Below are 17,068 nucleotides of genomic sequence, written 5' to 3'. Positions count from 1 at the left end.
ATACAGATGAAGAGCAGACAAGTGACAAACCCTTGAACGTCTATCTTCTGAAGTGCCTGAGAAATCTCACACACATCTTCAGCTCCTAAGTGCTTCCCTGATATCATGAAAGTCACCTAATAATGTGAATGTTTATTTATGTTTTGGTACAATATGGAATATTTCATTCTGAGTTTTTGTAATTTTTTTTTTTTTTTTTTTGTAGCAAATCAATAAATGAACTGGTTTTACAGTAAAAAAAAAACTGTATTTTTTGGGTGTACTATCACTTTCTGGATGAATTAAATAAGGTTATGATTTTTCCTTTCCTTTGTATTCTTTTTATTTTATCATAGGGGAATTCAGAGTTTGGTTTCAAGTCCGCTCTTTCAGTTTCAGGTGAACAAAAAAAAAAAAAAAAAAAAGAAGAAAAAAAAAAACTGTGTGGGGCAGATTTCTCATTTGGTCTCTAACAGTGTTTATCTGCTGGTTGAGGATGTGATTGCAGAGTCTTGCAGCTGAACACAGAAAGTGCTGTGGTCGCTCAGTCCTCGTCAATGCTGTATTCATTCTGTCTCAGAGGAGCAAGATGGTGGCAGTACAAAAGGATTACTGGTACTTCTTGGTACTCATGATGCAGCTTTGTTTTCTAAAAGGTAATTTTTTTAGCAAAGGTAGAAACTGTTGCTTATATATATAAAAAACATTTAAACTGTAGCCTATTGTTTGTTCTTAATTTCTGTATATATCAAAGGACGGAAGCATGAATGGCGGTTCTTTAGCATGATAAACACTGTTCCTGATTACATATGATTGAATTGACTTTCAGTGCTGATAGGGTGAATATAAATCAGTTTTATCCTATGCATTTTAAAGAAGAAATAGTCTGAAATAACTGATTTTTGATTTGTTATAATCCTTTCAGAAAGGAATGAGAATATGTGGTTACATTGAAAGTAACTTTGGTTTGTACTTGTGGTTGTTGGTTGCATTGTTTTTGTTAGTTTAGTTCTATAAGGGTGCAAAATACAGTTTAATAACCATTAATGTTTAGTTTTTTAAGGTTCTTCTGCTGCAATTTCAATAAACAATGTACATGGTTACAGAGAAGCCACACCAGCAATTGTATTTCAGCACATACTCCTTTACTTCAACTTTGGTAAAATAAATACAAATCAAAATTGCTAAATTGATACAAATCAGAATGTATATATATTTTAGCTATTACAAAAAGATATCATTGTTTACACAAAACAAAACAAAAATTAAGCAGAACAACTTTTAAAGATTGATTAAAAGTAATGTTTCTTGAACAGCTTGAAATCATCATATCTGAACAATGTGACACTGAAGACTGGAGTAACAGATGCTAAACAATTCAGCTTGATTGATGATTTTTTTATTTTTTTTTTATTTTAATATTTCACAATATTACCGTTTAACTGTATTTTTGTTAAAATGAATGCAGCCTTGTTTGTGACCTCTTTCAAAAACCTTTTTTTTTTTTTTTTTTTTTTTTTTTTATCCTACGGACCACACATTTTTGAACGGTAGAGTATTTCTAAAATACTTTTTGAGTTAAAAATATTACATACATTTTAAAATCCAGCAATTGCAAATGCCCAGAAAAAAAAAAAAAATGTTGGTCAGAAGGTGTGTGTGAACGCTGACGTTCTCTGCCAGTGTCTGTTGACTTGAAATAGTGTATTTTTAGATGATTTTGTTTTCTTTTGTGTCCGTTTTCATCTGTGTCTGATTTCCTACACTTTTATAATGGTCTTCTAGGCTCCGTTCAGATGAAAGCCCCAGAATCAAAAGTCACACTGCAGGAAGGAATGGTATTGGACTGCCTGTGTCCGTGGACTGGCCAGCTTATTATGGTCACTTGGACTAAAAAGTCTCTTTCAAAACCGGTAGCTGTTTATCATCCTCAGTATGGCTCCAACTATGAGCTATCATATGAAGGCAGAGTGACGTTTCTGAAATCCACCGCGATGGACGGCAGCATTTCCATAATGAATGTCACTGAGGGCGACATCGGCCAGTATCGTTGCTCTCTGCAGGCTTATCCTCAGGGTTCATGGACCAAAGACACATTTGTCGAAAAAGCAGGTGAATTATATTTCACCATGTTACATTTTCCAACATTACAGATAAAGACATGGTGACCCAATAGGTTTAACCCTGAATTGTGATTCCAAAGTGTACAGTAAGAAATTGGTAACTAGGTTCGTGCTCATATTCTATATCATATAGACTTACTCTCCTTTTTTTGTCTAGCAATTACCACCACCTTCTCTATTCAACCGGATACTAATTTGGTGGCCGCAGAAAACGACAACCTGACCATTACGTGTGACCTTGTCCACAACAGTGAGGTTTACCAAGTAAGCATTGAGAAACTGGACACAGAGATGGGCGGTAGTAATATTATAGCAACATGTCAGACGCTAGAAGATGGCGTGGAGCTGAGTGAGTTCAACAGTAGAGGGCTACTGAACTGCAGTGATGCTATGGAGGTCAGTCTGCACCTCACCAACATTGTCAAAGAAGATGGAGGACTCTACCGCTGCAACTTCAGCACAGACGCCGGTGTCCGGTCCACCACAATCTTGCTGACCACTCTACCTGCTCAAGGTAGGAATAGGGCTGAACTATCTTTATTTACAGCAGAGGAGCCCAAACTGTTCTCTACAAAGGACTAAAAATCATTATGCATGGCATAATTTTTATTGCTATTTTCCCCCTCTTGTGATCTGGCATGGGGGGCCAAATCACAGGTCATCACGGACCAACTTTGGCCCACAGATCCTGGTTTGGACATCTCTGATTCACGTTCTTATGTTCATATTTCCCCAAATAATTTGAGGGGTGAATTAAAATAAGAAATATTTTCATTTTAACTTGTTTTAGCTTGATTTGCCTTTTATTAAAAAAAAAAAAAAAAAACAACAAGAACAAGTCATTGATGCCCCCTAGTGGACCCCGGGCCCTTGGTTAAGAACCACTGCCATACTAAATTGTACTTTTACCATTTTTTTTTTTTTTTTTTATCAACACGAAATATGAAAATGAAAGTCGTGAAAAATGTTAATATCATGTAATAAAAAATTTTACCCCCTTTGCAAAGACTTTGCAAATACAACAAATTTTTACCCAATTTTTTTGCCTTTTGTGACCAAAAAAAGTCATCATTGTCAGTAGTGTAGCAATTTATGAAGCACAGCTCACACAGAAATCACTTTCAAACAATGCAGTTTTCTTTTGGTCATTGTACCTGTAATAATGGACTGAACCAGGGTAAATGTGACTGTACTTCTGATACATTTTTTTTTTCTGAACCTACAGTATGACCAACAACATGTAAAATACATTGCTTAGGCTAACATACGAGATTTACTGTATATAAGAAGCAGAAAATCACAAATGATTTTTTTTTTTTTTTTTTTTTTTTTTAAATCCCCAAAATTGTCCTACGTCATTTTGCATTCAAGGTTTTTAATTTTGATTCTGGATATTAAGTATTTATTTTTGAAGAACTTAAGGCAAACTATTACCTTTTTTTCATACTCGGATCATAAATGTTTCATTAATTTTTTTCCTTACTTTTGGAGAATTATGTTAATTATTAATACCTGTTTATCCCTTATTTCAGATTTTAGGGGTCTTCATCACATGCTTTATGTGTATATTGGAGGAGGACTGATTGGTGTCGCTCTTCTGATGATTTTATTACTGACGTGGCTGAACAGGTGTGTCATATTAATTAATTAAATAATTAATTTTTATTAATTTTTTATTTATTTTTTTACTGTGGTCCAGTGGTGCACAACACAACGAAAACAAGTCGAAACACATCAAAATTAGCACAACAAAACGGAACCAAGTCGCAATACAACGGAAACAAGCCACAACAGCGAAATTAGCACAACACAATGAAATCACCACAACACAATAGAAACAAGTGGCAACACAAAGAAATTGGTACAACACAACAGAAACAAGTCGCAACACAACACAAATTCAATCCTACATTGCGAGTAAAGGCCTGTTCACACCAAGGACAATAACTATAAAGATAACGAAAAAGATATAGTTCTAAAAATCGCTCTTAATATTAAAGAATAGCAGAGTTAACACCACAACTATAACGATAAAGGCACAGAGAAAGATATAATTGGAATCACTTTCAGAGCGTTTTTTTTCCAGCTGATGTATGATACAAATACTGGCAGCCAATCAGAATCCATCCTGCTATAACGAGCTCGAGAAGACGCGCATGCGCTTAGAATAAACAAACGATATCGTTCGCTAGTGTGGACGCTAATATCATTATCTTTATAGTTATCGTTCTTGGTGTGAACGGGGCTTAAATCACTCGCATATGTGACTAAATCTTCACTCTGGGTGACTAAATGATGTCTAATACTAGCCAATGGCTAATAAATTCTCAGATTTGACTCACCAGTGTGTGAGTTGGAGACTAACTATAAGTTTAGCACAGAAATATTTTCATTTTCTTATTAGTATAATAATAATAATTATTATTATTATTATCATCATCATAATCAGTATTCTTGTTAGATTTCCCCCCTTTTTTTAAATTTTTTTTTTTATTACAGAAACACCGAATGACCAAGAAAAGGACAACCACCAGTCCTAAATTCAGTTAAAATGTCTATGCATTCATATATGGTTACCAAGTTTTAATTCTAATTACTAAAGTTCTATTATTATAATAATACTTGATTGTAATAATATCTTATTGTAATGCTTGATTGATGTTAAGAGTGTACTTTCAGATATTTAAAAAGCTGTACCATTTTACAAACATGTATCCTACAGTATTATACAGTCAAAAATCTTGTCGCCTATCCAAGTTGTAGGAACAACAAATAATAACTTGACTTCTAGTTGATCATTTGGAATCAGAAGTGGCTTATATGAAAGGCAAAGGCATCTAGATTACACTTATTTTACCTAAATAAAATCTTATCATGCCTTGATTTTTAATTATTTAATTAGGACAGAAATGTCAGACTTTGCTTAGACAAAAGTCTTGTCACTTAACAGAAATAATGTACAGTACAGAGCATAAAGTCATGGTGCAGTGGAAAAATAATTAATATTGTGTATGACTCCCATGAGCTTGGAGGACTGCATCCATACATCTCGGCAATGACTCAAATAACTTATTAATAAAGTCATCTGGAATGGCAAAGAAAGCATTCTTACAGGACTCCCAGAGTTCATCAAGATTCTTTGGTTTCATCTTCAATGCCTCCTCCTTCATCTTACCCCAGACATGCTCAATGTTCATGTCTGGAGACTGGGCTGGCCAATCCTGGAGCATCTTGACCTTGCTTTCAGGAACTTTGATGTGGAGGCTGAAGTATGAGAAGGCGCGCCATCCTGCTGAAGAATTTGCCCTCTCTTGTGGTTTGGAATGTAATGGGCAGCAAGAATGTATTGATACCTCAGGCTGCAGATCTCTCACACACCCCCATACTGAATGTAACCCCAAACCATGATTTTTCCTCCACTGAGCTTGACTGTTTTCTGTGTGAATCTTGGGTCCATGTGGGTTCCAATAGGTCTTCTGCAGTATTTGTGATGATTGGGATGCAGTTCAATAGATGATTCATCGCAAAAATCAACCTTTTGTCACTTTTCCACAGTCCATCCTTCCTGCAAGCTGTGGGCTTTGGCAAATGCAACACGATTTTTAGTTGTCTTCAGTTTAATGCTGGTGTCTGTGTACTAATTCGGCCACTGAGACCACTGCGTGAGAGAATTCGACAGGAGTTTCTGGTGACCAGTTCTTATGTAGGTCTGCTACAGTTGAAAAAGGGCTGGCCCTGGACTGTCGAATCAACAAACGGTCCTCTTGAACAGTTGTCTTATGGGGTCTGCCTGACCTGGTCCTGTCAAGAACTTCACCAGTTTCTTCAGATATTTTTCTTATCCACTCCACTTGACGTTAGATACATTAAAGATGTCTGCCACCTCAGCAGGAGACTTGGTCTTCAGGCTCTTGATGATCAGCACTTTGGTCTGTGGTTAAATATTTGGCATGCTGTCAGAGGTAAGGATGCATTTCAAATGAAGGTTGGGTGTGCTGGGGTTCTTCTTCTACACACCTGGGAATGTGTTAATTACAGTATTTGTCACAGGTGACGCTCTAATCTGTGATTGGTTGAATCCTTTAAAGATGTGACAAGACATTTGTCTTTGTGTCGTCTGACCTTTCTGTCCTAATTAAATAATTAAAAATCAAGACATGATAAGATTTTATTTTGGTAAAATAAGCATAATCTGGAGGCCTTTTCCCTTTCATATAAGCCACTTCTGATTCCAAATGATCAACTAGAAGTCAAGTTATTAATTGTTGTTTGTACAACTTGGATAGGCAACAAGAATTTTGTCAGGGAGTGTATATATAATATATTTATGATTCCAAATGATCAACTAGATGTATATTTATTTATATATATATATATATATCAGTCTGGCAAGTAAACTAAAAATTTTACTAGCCAATGGTGATTCAATTGCCAAGGTGTCCATAGAGGGTTGGAAATTGGCACAACACAACGTAAACCAGCCACAACACAAAAAAATTGGCACGACACACTGGAAACAAGCCGCAACACAACAAAATTGGCACAACACAACAGAAACAAGTCGCAACAGTGAAATTGGCACAACACAATAGAAACCAGCCTCAACACAACAAAATTGGCACAACACAACAGAAACAAGTTGCACTCGCAACACAGTGAAATTGGTACAACACGACAGAAACAGGCCGCAACACAACAAAATTGGCACAACACAATGGAAACCAGCCTCAACACAATGAAATTGGCACAGCACAACAGAAACAAGCCACAACACAATGAAACTGGCACAACACAACAGAAACAAGTTGCAACACAAAGAAATAAGCACAACACAATGAAATTAGCACAGTGCAATTGAAACCAGCCACAACACAAAAAAATTGGCACGACACACTGGAAACAAGCCGCAACACAACAAAATTGGCACAACACAACAGAAACAAGTCGCAACAGTGAAATTGGCACAACACAATAGAAACCAGCCTCAACACAACAAAATTGGCACAACACAACAGAAACAAGTTGCACTCGCAACACAGTGAAATTGGTACAACTACAAACACGACAGAAACAGGCCGCAACACAACAAAATTGGCACAACACAATGGAAACCAGCCTCAACACAATGAAATTGGCACAGCACAACAGAAACAAGCCACAACACAATGAAACTGGCACAACACAACAGAAACAAGTTGCAACACAAAGAAATAAGCACAACACAATGAAATTAGCACAGTGCAATTGAAACAAGCCACAACCCAATGAAATTAGCACAACACAACAAAATTAGTCTTGTGTTGTGGTGATCTTGCTGTGTTTTGGCAATTTTGTAGTGTTGTGGAGATTTCGTTGTGTTGTGCACTACTGGGCCACCGTAGTTTTTACACTTGAGGTTCAAATCATCTTGAGTTCCTAAGTAAGGATGTCTTGTTATAGAATGTGCTCGAGCAGGTGATGAACAGCAAAAAGCATGATTTCCTTCCCAATTTTTATGTGGAAATCATGAGGGTTAACTTAACTAAAAACAGGAAGTATGGACAGATTAATTGCTAGTATAACAGCGCAGACAGTGTTCTGTGCTGCTTGTGACTGAATTTGAATTGATGGTTGAAGGACAATGCATTTTTCCATAGCTTTCATTAGGTATAAAGTTATAAGCATCTGGTTTGTCTGTTAAGAGGGCTCTCAGATAATTGGCTGTGAAATCCTATCCCCTCCTCGTCTTCACCATATGTCCAACACACTCACTGCCAGCCTCACTAAGTTTTATACTGAGTGTGCAGTTTGTTATTTTGCAGTGAAGCGAGGTTATCTCTATACTGCAGTGTTTGCTTTCCTGCTCCTTAATAAAATGATTAAGCGGCCTTTAATGTCTGTCATATAGAGTAAACCGTCACTCAGTTTCTAAACTGGTTTTCACAGGATGAAAAGAAAGAGAGAGGAGTACAGAATCAAACTGCACCCTGCCAAAAGACAGGTAAATAAGTCAATCAGTTTTGCTCCGTACAGCTGAGCGTGTATTGTTGCTGTGTGAAATGTCCACGACCATATTTCACCACAGAATTGAGTGTTCAATTATGTATTTTTTTATTTTTTATTTTGGTGCACCGTGACTCACTTTGCTTGCATTACTTCATTACTCCTCCAAAATTGTAGTATGATTAAAAACATCCATACTGTTTTTAATACTATAATAAGACGGTAATGAATAATCTGGTCCCTACTGAAATTGTATTTATTAAAATCAGCAAATGAAATTCAGTATAATAAATACACAGTGAAATATGAATATGTATTTACTTCAATTATGCAATTTATAACAATTATAATTTTTTTAACATCAGTATTAGTATATTAACAGTATTATATAATATTCTATCAATAATTTTTTTGTTTACGTTTTTAAAATATTTTTAATATATTTTTATATATTTAGATATATTCTTACAATACTGTACAATAATAATATTATTATTATTGTTTTAAATTAATTTATATTTTTTCATTTTATACAAGTATAAATGAAATATATTAGTCTAAAAACCAGTATTTAGCTTTAATTTATTGTAATATCAGTTTTAGTTTTAGTAATTTATTTTAATACGTCAACTTATTTTATTTTAATTACAGTTTTCCATCTCACATTTATATTTTATTTATTCATTTATATATTTATTTTATTGATACATTCATATCTATTTATTTATTTATTATTATTATTATTATTATTATATATATAATATATATATATATATATATATATATATATATATATATATATATATATATATATATATATATATATATATATATATTTTTTTTTTTTTTTTTTTTTTTTTTTTTTATATATATATAGTTTTAGTTAATTCTAACACTGAAAACAATCTGGACATATTTCATGAAACTGACCCTTCTGAATATTCCAGCCATATTTCATTGTTGGGATTAATATGATGCATCAGTAATAATAATAGTCGCTATATTCCATATATCCACTTCAAAAATGCAAAGCAAATATATCACACATATCCATTCCAATCTCTCTCCTGAACCCATTTTTACTTTACACAATATAGTTTAGAGAAATTCAGCATTTTATGTTTTCTATTATAATATTTATTATATTGTATTGAACAGTGGTGTCATGTCTTTGCTTAACTGCTACTAATGAAAGTCCCTTAACACTAATGTTGTGCAGTAGGTCTAATGCTCATTTTTCATTCATAACTCACTCTGAATGTTTTCTCTCTGTGACAGCGTAACACATATGAACATGGCCGTGTCTATGACAGGATGAAAAAGGGGACCAGAAGTGGGGCAAGAGATAAAGATATATACGTTAACTTTCACATAGTGAGAGCTCATGAAAAACACAAACAAAAGAGATGAGATATACTACCATTCTATAGAGTAAAAATTGACAAATTGGAACTAGTTGAAAACTAGCTGTAGCCGAATTGCAGAAATCATAAAACACAAAACAAACGCAAATGCCAAGAAATGCTTTTGCACCTGAATACTAATGGATGGTTCAGAGGGGAAATTACTAATGCAGAAGATTAATGGAGCCATGCATATAATTTGTCATTTGTTGAACCACTACCACCATCATCGTCATCTTCATCATTACATTAACCATTCCAGCCTGGCCCTGAACCCACATTACATGACATTTCTTTGCATAATGGTGCTGGCTGCTGGCTGCTCATGACCACACTGGGGACGATGTCCTCTGCTCCTCAGTGAAGTCGGTTTGACAGGTAATCTTCTTAAGAAGCTTTCTGGACTGTATCAAAGCCAGATTTAAGCCAAGCATGATCACTGTGAGCAGACGCTGAAGCAACACTTTACTTTGAGTGACTCTAATTATCAAATGATTGGACCTTAGAGAGCATTTGAGTGGATGAATCTTCTCAATATCACATCCTTGTCTCATGTCTCAGTTTGAGTCCGAATGCTTTCTCTCCGCAGAAATGGAAGTACCAGCCTCACGAATGAAAATGAAAAGGAGGATGTCTTGAACTAGGATAGGTGAACTGACAATGTTCAGCTTACAGGCGGAATATGATTTGTTTGTGAGATATGACTTTAAATGATTAAGATCATTCAAGAGTTCAGATGTGATGTTTGAGCACAGAGCACTTAACATGTACAGGAATAAAATGAATCACATTTTGATGCATCTACAAATCAAAAATTAGGCTTGATGGGATTTGGCCTCATGACACTGTATTATGCATGTATGATGTTGTTGATGTATGTTCTTATAAAAAAAAATTAACATTTAATGTTGACTTTTTGCTTTTCTTTTCTTTTATCTATATATATATATATATATATATATATATATATATATATATACTCATTTAAAGGGTCATTGGATGCCCATTCTGATAAATCAGATGCCCATCATGTAAAAATGTATGTCATATCTGATGACCCCTTTAAGTAACATGAACAACTCTTAAAGGAAAAAATACGTTATGTCTAAAGTTTGGGATCAAATGACATTAAATACGTTTATATTACAAAAGATTTATACTTCAAATTAATGTGGTTGTTTTAAACTTTCTTATATCCTAAGGGATAGTACACCCAAAAATGAAAATTCTGTCATTAATTACTCACCATCATGTTGTTCCAAACTCATAAGACCTTCGTTCATCTTCGGAGCACAAATTAAAATATTTTTGATGCATTCCGGGAGCTCTCTGACCCTCCCAGCTGGCAAGGATCCTAACACGATTAAGGCTCAGAAACATAACAAAGAGATCATTAAAATAATCCATGTGACATCAGTGGTTCAACTGTAATTTTACGAACCTACGACAATACATTTTGTGCACAAAGAAAACAAAATTACGACTACATTCAACAATTCGTCTCCTCCACCCTATTGCGCCATTTTGGAGAGTAATGTATGCTGTTCTGTGTCAGCGGCACCGTACGCGGATACGCTGTTTACGCTTTGATCTGAACATAAACAACATATCCGTGTACATATGTTGTTTACATATGTGATACTCTCCAAAATGGTGCTATAGGGTGAGCCGGAGGAGACGAATTGTTGAATGAAGTCGTTATTTTTGTTTTCTTTGTGCACAAAAAGTAATCTCGTAGCTTCGTTGAAAAACGTTTGACCCACTGATGTCACATGGATTATTTTAATGATCTCTTTGCTAAGTTTCTGAGCCTTGATCGTGTTAGGATCCTTGCTGTCTATGAGAGGTTCAGACTCAGAGAGCTCTTGGATGCATCAAAAATATCTTAATTTGTGTTCTGAAGATGAACAAAGGTCTTACAGGTTTGGAATCACATAAGGTTGAGTAATTAAAGACAGAATTTTTGTTTTTCTGTGAACTTTCTCTTTAAAGCATGGTTCCACAACAATATTAAGCAGCACTTTTTATAGTATTGATAAAATTTTTAAAGCTGAGTACGTAACTTGCCTCTCTATCGCCATTTCTGTTACTTGGGGATTGATTGATTGATGGATGGATGGATTACATGGGTTGTGCTATAGTACTGCTGCGTGGATGAGTATGTGATGGTGACATCGGATCTCTTGGATCTTGGATAAGTATCTGAATCAAGCAAACAAGTGTTCTAATGACGGTTCGCTACTGAGCCACTGAAATGTCTTACCTGTTCAGCAGGAAAAAAGGCGTCTCTACATCGGTCTTTTAACCCTTCAGAGTTGTCACCATTTCTCGAAAGCCACACTGATATTTACTCTTGTATTAGCACAGACTGTTGTCGCTGTCTTTTGCAGACTCTCTGCAGTTTGAGGTGATTTCGCTTTTGTCAACGATGATTGCCGCTTAGAACTTCACCGATTTAAAGCATCGGGATGCCAAGTTTAAATTCTAAGTAACACGCTACAAAGCTCCACAAACAGGCCTTATAGTAGCCGGGTCTTATTTACGTCAATTTCCCCAAAAATAGGACCCTACACCTTAAATTCTCAATCATTATTATAAGCTTACCATTGCGAATTGAGGAAAGAAGAACAGAACACAGTTGTGTCTTATGCAGGCCTATGTGCCAATAACCGATTTTTGTTCATTTAACCAAAAGTTACATATTGCAGTTTAAGCACCAAATCAACATAAGATAAAGATTAATAGTATTTTATTTTATATTTTTTTTGTTTTATTTTACTTGTATGTGTGTTTGTGTTAAGTTTATTTTTTTTTTTTTATTTTCTTACTGAAAGTGCAAATTTTGTGGAAATATTCAATTTCAATATTCAATCAACAAAAAATATTAAGCAGCACAACAGTTTTCAACATTAAGATTTTTTTCATATTGTTATTGCCTTACATGTTTCACCAAATCAGCATTTTAAAATTATTTTTGAAGGCTCATGTAACACTGAAGACTGGAGTAATGACGCTGAAAATTCAACTTGCCATCACAGGAATAAATTATAATATAAATATAATAAAAAGAACACAGTTCATAAAAAATGTAATAATATTTTACAGTATTACTCTTCTATTGTATTTTTGATCAAATAACTGCTGCCTTGGTATATATATATATATATATATATATATATATATATATATATATATATATATATATACTGTCACAGATATACATATACTGTATTCAGGGGTTTATGTAAATTCCATTCAGTTTATTTTACTCAGTAAACATTGACATATCCACACAGGACAAAATTCTACTTAATGCCATAAAATAAAACATGGATTTAAAAAACAACACACAATTACAAATAAGCGTACACACACAAACTGAAACCTGTGTAAATGCTTTAACACAATCAGAAAGACATTATACAAGAAATGATTCCTGAAAAAGCCCAAAGGGAATTTCCATGTTATGTTCATAGCTGGCAAAATTTGGAATATCATGGATTAAAACAGTGTCTGACCAAATATCCCTTAGAAATCCCCTTAGAAAAGGGCATTCCCTTTTAAAAGACATTTTAAAAGAAGAACAATGCACACTGCAATAAAAGGTTAATTCACATTCAAGTGCTACTAAACGCTGACTAGAATGAAATCTGAGTAAATTATTACATGTAGGGAGGGGCGGGGGGGTCTTCATGTGCTTCTCAAACCTTTAGCTCCACATCATGAGTCATGACATGAACATTTGTGTTGTTATTCTGGTTTTTCTAGCACAATTAGACAAAACATCATTTTGTCATTCAACGTCATTTAAAGGTATTTTATGGTAGAGTAAATCTGAATTGATTGTCACACCGAATGCATTATTGTTTCTGTGCACACTTCTATCATCCACTATCAAGACCATTAGAAACTCTGAAACCCATTCAGTAGAGTTATTGGAAAAGGATTTTCCTGCAGGGAGAGAATAGACATTTTGTTCTGCTTTTAAACAAATGCAGTGTCAACGTATAAACGTAATTCAGTCATAAAGATTATGCAGGATGCTAATATAATCAGCGTTCTAGCCAGAGTCTCAGGCTAGCAGAGTCTGAAGGCACTTCTTCTGCAGTGTGAGAAGATTCAGAATAACCAAACCTCTCGTCCAGTGTGTAGACACATTTCAGAAATTAATTTCATATAATATGAGGGGGAAAATATTAAATGGAATAGTTCGTCCAAAAATGTAAAAAAAAATAAAAAATAATGTGAACATAGGCTACTTAGCCTATACTTATCATTCGGACTGTTTTAGTGAACTAGATCAACTGATTCATTGAAAAGATCTGTGATTTGTTCATGATTTAAACACAGTATCCGGGAGCTAAAAGATTAGCACTGAATAACCACTTTAATTTGAGTCTGTTCAACACACAACAGAATCAGAATCGAGTATCGTGGACACTTTTATGATACATTTACAGTGCTTCTGATGGAAATGTGCATCCCTGCAGTCTTCAAAATATCTTCTTTTGTGTTCCTCAGAAGAAAGCAAGTCATACCAGTTTGGAAAGTGAACAGAATATCCATTTTTGGGTGAACTATCCCTTTAAAAGTATACATTTCCCCCATTTCCCACACTGCGCGCATCTACAGACAACACGGCTGCACATATTGAAACCCAAAGCAAATGACAAAAGTGCAAAACAAGCTCTAATTTAAAAGTGCAGGGTGCTAAAACACAAACAGACAGACTATCTTGTTTGACAGAATCTAAGTGTCACGACGACAGACACAAATGCAAGAAACTTGTGGTGTGAAGCACTACAGCGCATTAATATTTACAGTAAATCTGAAAAATAACTTGTCTTAAACTACACAAGGAAAATAAAGATTATGGTACAACTTTTTGGCATTTGTTTTCTTCGACGTACAAAAAGAGGCTCCTAGAGTTTTTCTTTTTAGTGTACACACCGTTCTACAAATAATTATTAAGTCATACATATACATACATATATAGAGAGAGTTCATACTGTACATGTGTCTATTACGAGCTTCCTAAAGCTTTGGAATGTCCGTGAGTCGTGGCTCTCGTCAAGCCGTGACAGTGCAGTCAACGGAGCGGCGAGCTGCTGCAGTTCCTGTCGCAGCCGCTAGAGGCCGCCGTCGCTTGCTCCTGGTTCCGTTCCTCCTCCGTCTGCTCGGAAAGGAAGCTTTGAAACGTCTGCGCTCGTGGAATGAGCGTCATAGTCAAGCTCGTACCTGAAAGAGCCAAAGAGATCATAAAGCGTGTTATCGAAACATCACCGATTCCAAAAGACATTCGAGTAAAGATAATAGAAGTGTACGGCGAAACACATTCCTGCGCATCGATTAACTTGCGCTTGTGAAATGCAGCATTGATCGCCTTTGTGCATTAATATCACACCGTTCCTCAAACAAGACGGGAGAAAGATCTTGGCAACTTTCCACATATCAGTGTTTGGCACGCTCACAGGAGAGGAAGATGGCTCGACTCGATTTTCTAGAGGTGATTGTGTGATCAATTATGGATGAGGAGGAGCAGAATATCCAGGGTGAGACGAGGATACCTGCTCTCCGAGTAGGCGAAGCACACAAAACTTGTTTCTTAACAATCCCAAGCCCATATATAGAGCACTGCCTCAAACAAATACAAGCTCACCGAGCGAATGACAGACTTTATTTAGAATCCAGCCGAGTCGCTTCTGAGAAACGTACAGCTATTTCATGTTAGACTGTAACTTGTTACAGGTGGGTGGGTGGGTTAGTTTGGGTGAAATGTTTATTTTGGAGTTTTCTTTTCTATATAATTTTTTTGAAAAACCGATGTATTTTGGTGCATGCTGAATCCTGCACCAGCTCTCTGTCCCCAATTCGCATACTATCCGTCCTAAATAATAATTAGTGCGTCCCAAATAATAGTGTTTTGAGAATAGTATGCTAAAGGTGCATTCTATTTCCAGTATATTTATGCTTTTCAGATATCACTACACTACATTTGATCTATTAATAATATATAATAGTTTTATCTATTAGTAAATTAATGTTATAGATCTTACTGTGAACAGTTTATCCACGGATAGTTCTACGTTTTATATTTAAATCTTTTTAACCTCACGATTTATCAAAATGTTATAAACTTCCAATTCATCAATGCCAGATTTCTCCTATCACTTTGTCTGCTTAACCCTGTAAAGCCTGATAAATGAAAGAAGTCAGATAGATAGATGGGGGTTTCATGGCTTATATAGAGCTCACACTTGAGAAGGAAAAAAAATTATACAGAATTTTATTACATTTTATTCAAAGGCCTAAACTGAGCAATAATATGCTGATATTTATATGACTAAAAGATAAGATTAAATGCTTATATCTTGTTTAAATCAATGAGATCTTTAGAAGCAGACTTCTTATAAATATCAGTTGTCACTATATATCTTATAATGATATTTAAATGCTTGTTGTATGATCAAAGCTTTATCATTTTATTTTATGTATTATTATTAATAATTTATATATATATATATTTTTTTTTTACAGCTGACTCCAACAACCCACCCTACATATCTATTCATCTGTAAAAATCTACTGCAGCTTTCATTTTATCGCAACTTTACATTTAATTTTTGTAGTCATTAAAACATCACCGACATGACTTGAGCTTAAAGTGTCTTTAAAGCATCTTTAATTGTGTGTACTAGTGAAGATCAATGCGAAAGTCCGATCCCCTTGTGTTTTCCTGAAAATTCCAGGCAGGTGTGTTTGGAGGAGGGTTGAATGTGGCAGAACTGAGCGCTCCTGCTCTGCTACATGATTCAGGCGGCACAGAAGGTGTCCTCTCATCCAGATGTCACACTTTTGATGTAAGCGGATTTGTGGGAGCCTGTATGAACCCAAGGGCAGTCGGAGCGCCACTTGTCCTGCATGCTTGGTAAACATGTTATGCCTCTGTGGCCCCAGCGACCTGCCAAAAGACACCATCCACATGTGTGTTTCCATCACCTTAGGAAATTGCAGTCAGGGTACCGCGCCACAGATGATCTGAGCTGGCAGTGAGCTCTACAGGATGGAGGAAATGAAGCCACGGCCAGATAAACAGCACTTGGATGATAACGCACACACACATACACACATGGACACTCTCACAATATTTGCAATGTCTGGAGCCTACAAGCTGTATCACTTTCTTATAACAAAGGCAATACAGTGTACCTGCGCAACCAGGAAACTATATCTTTATCAAATACTGAGAGTCAAACTATAATGAAAAACCAGACGACGTGATTGTAGTCTACATTATAAATACATTATTCAGTTCAACAGACAGAGGCAACAACAGGACATTAAAAAAAAAACGTGAACACAAAAATTAATTTTGTGACCTTCAGGAAATTTTATATTATTGTTTATAGATAATTATAATTAGAGATTATATAAATAATAATTATATAAATTAATTAAAATAAATAAAAAATTATTAAAAAAAAACAACTTTATTTTGCTATCCTCACTAACATGAACTATAGTGTCCTGCACCCACTAGTAAAAAATATCAAAACGTATATGGTGTCTGAATAATATATA

General features: G+C 35.1%; 3 protein-coding genes and 1 long non-coding RNA gene across 11 annotated transcripts in view; 3 read left to right on the top strand and 1 right to left on the bottom strand.

Annotated features, from left to right (window-relative positions):
- Positions 1-244, top strand: part of rttn (rotatin) — a 70,288-nt gene extending 70,044 nt beyond the window's left edge. For both annotated transcript variants that reach the window (XM_042752025.1, XM_042752024.1), the window contains exon 49: positions 7-244. In XM_042752025.1, coding sequence (XP_042607959.1) covers positions 7-89 — 83 coding nt within the window. In that variant the 3' untranslated portion in view covers positions 90-244. The remainder of the gene's footprint in view (positions 1-6) is intronic.
- The window catches only part of LOC122142211 (docking protein 6-like), a 111,698-nt gene that overhangs the window by 20,714 nt on the left and 73,916 nt on the right, over positions 1-17,068 (bottom strand). For 2 of the 5 annotated variants that reach the window (XM_042752028.1, XM_042752033.1), the window contains one exon: positions 12,727-14,725. The exons of 1 other annotated variant lie outside the window; for it this stretch is intronic. In XM_042752028.1, coding sequence (XP_042607962.1) covers positions 14,577-14,725 — 149 coding nt within the window. In that variant the 3' untranslated portion in view covers positions 12,727-14,576. Of the gene's footprint in view, positions 1-12,726; positions 14,726-16,311; positions 16,544-17,068 lie in introns of those variants that run through there. 2 more of the 5 variants (XM_042752029.1, XM_042752031.1) reach the window with 2 other exon arrangements.
- cd226 (CD226 molecule) lies at positions 484-10,393 on the top strand. 3 transcript variants are annotated; one of them, XR_006158443.1, is made up of 7 exons: positions 484-635; positions 1,765-2,091; positions 2,260-2,616; positions 3,635-3,731; positions 8,028-8,082; positions 9,363-9,865; positions 10,077-10,393. XR_006158443.1 is itself a non-coding variant. In XM_042752035.1 (6 exons), exons 1-6 carry the CDS (start codon positions 569-571, stop codon positions 9,492-9,494), a joined length of 1,035 nt encoding a protein of 344 aa, XP_042607969.1. In that variant the 5' UTR covers positions 484-568; the 3' UTR covers positions 9,495-10,393. The 3 variants fall into 3 exon arrangements, 2 of the variants coding, with proteins under 2 accessions (XP_042607969.1, XP_042607970.1); XM_042752035.1 differs by having other exon boundaries at positions 9,363-10,393; XM_042752036.1 differs by lacking the exon at positions 9,363-9,865 and having other exon boundaries at positions 485-635.
- On the top strand, positions 14,721-16,893 carry LOC109106014. Its single transcript, XR_006158444.1, has 3 exons — positions 14,721-15,039; positions 16,025-16,415; positions 16,492-16,893. It is a non-coding gene; the product is annotated as an uncharacterized LOC109106014 (long non-coding RNA).

The sequence above is a fragment of the Cyprinus carpio genome, chromosome B24 (genome assembly GCF_018340385.1).
Source record: "Cyprinus carpio isolate SPL01 chromosome B24, ASM1834038v1, whole genome shotgun sequence".
NCBI classification, from domain to species: domain Eukaryota; kingdom Metazoa; phylum Chordata; class Actinopteri; order Cypriniformes; family Cyprinidae; genus Cyprinus; species Cyprinus carpio.
The sequence above is the reverse complement of the archived record's forward strand: the minus strand, read 5'-3'. Positions and strand labels throughout refer to the sequence as shown.

Bases quoted from the DNA above. Each gene is read 5' to 3' on its own strand.
- cd226 (XM_042752035.1), top strand. From the start codon at position 569: ATGGTGGCAGTACAAAAGGATTACTGGTACTTCTTGGTACTCATGATG. The intron at 636-1,764 runs GTAATTTTTTTA...ATGGTCTTCTAG, and splicing joins GCAGCTTTGTTTTCTAAAAG to GCTCCGTTCAGATGAAAGCC. The intron at 2,617-3,634 runs GTAGGAATAGGG...CCCTTATTTCAG, and splicing joins GACCACTCTACCTGCTCAAG to ATTTTAGGGGTCTTCATCAC.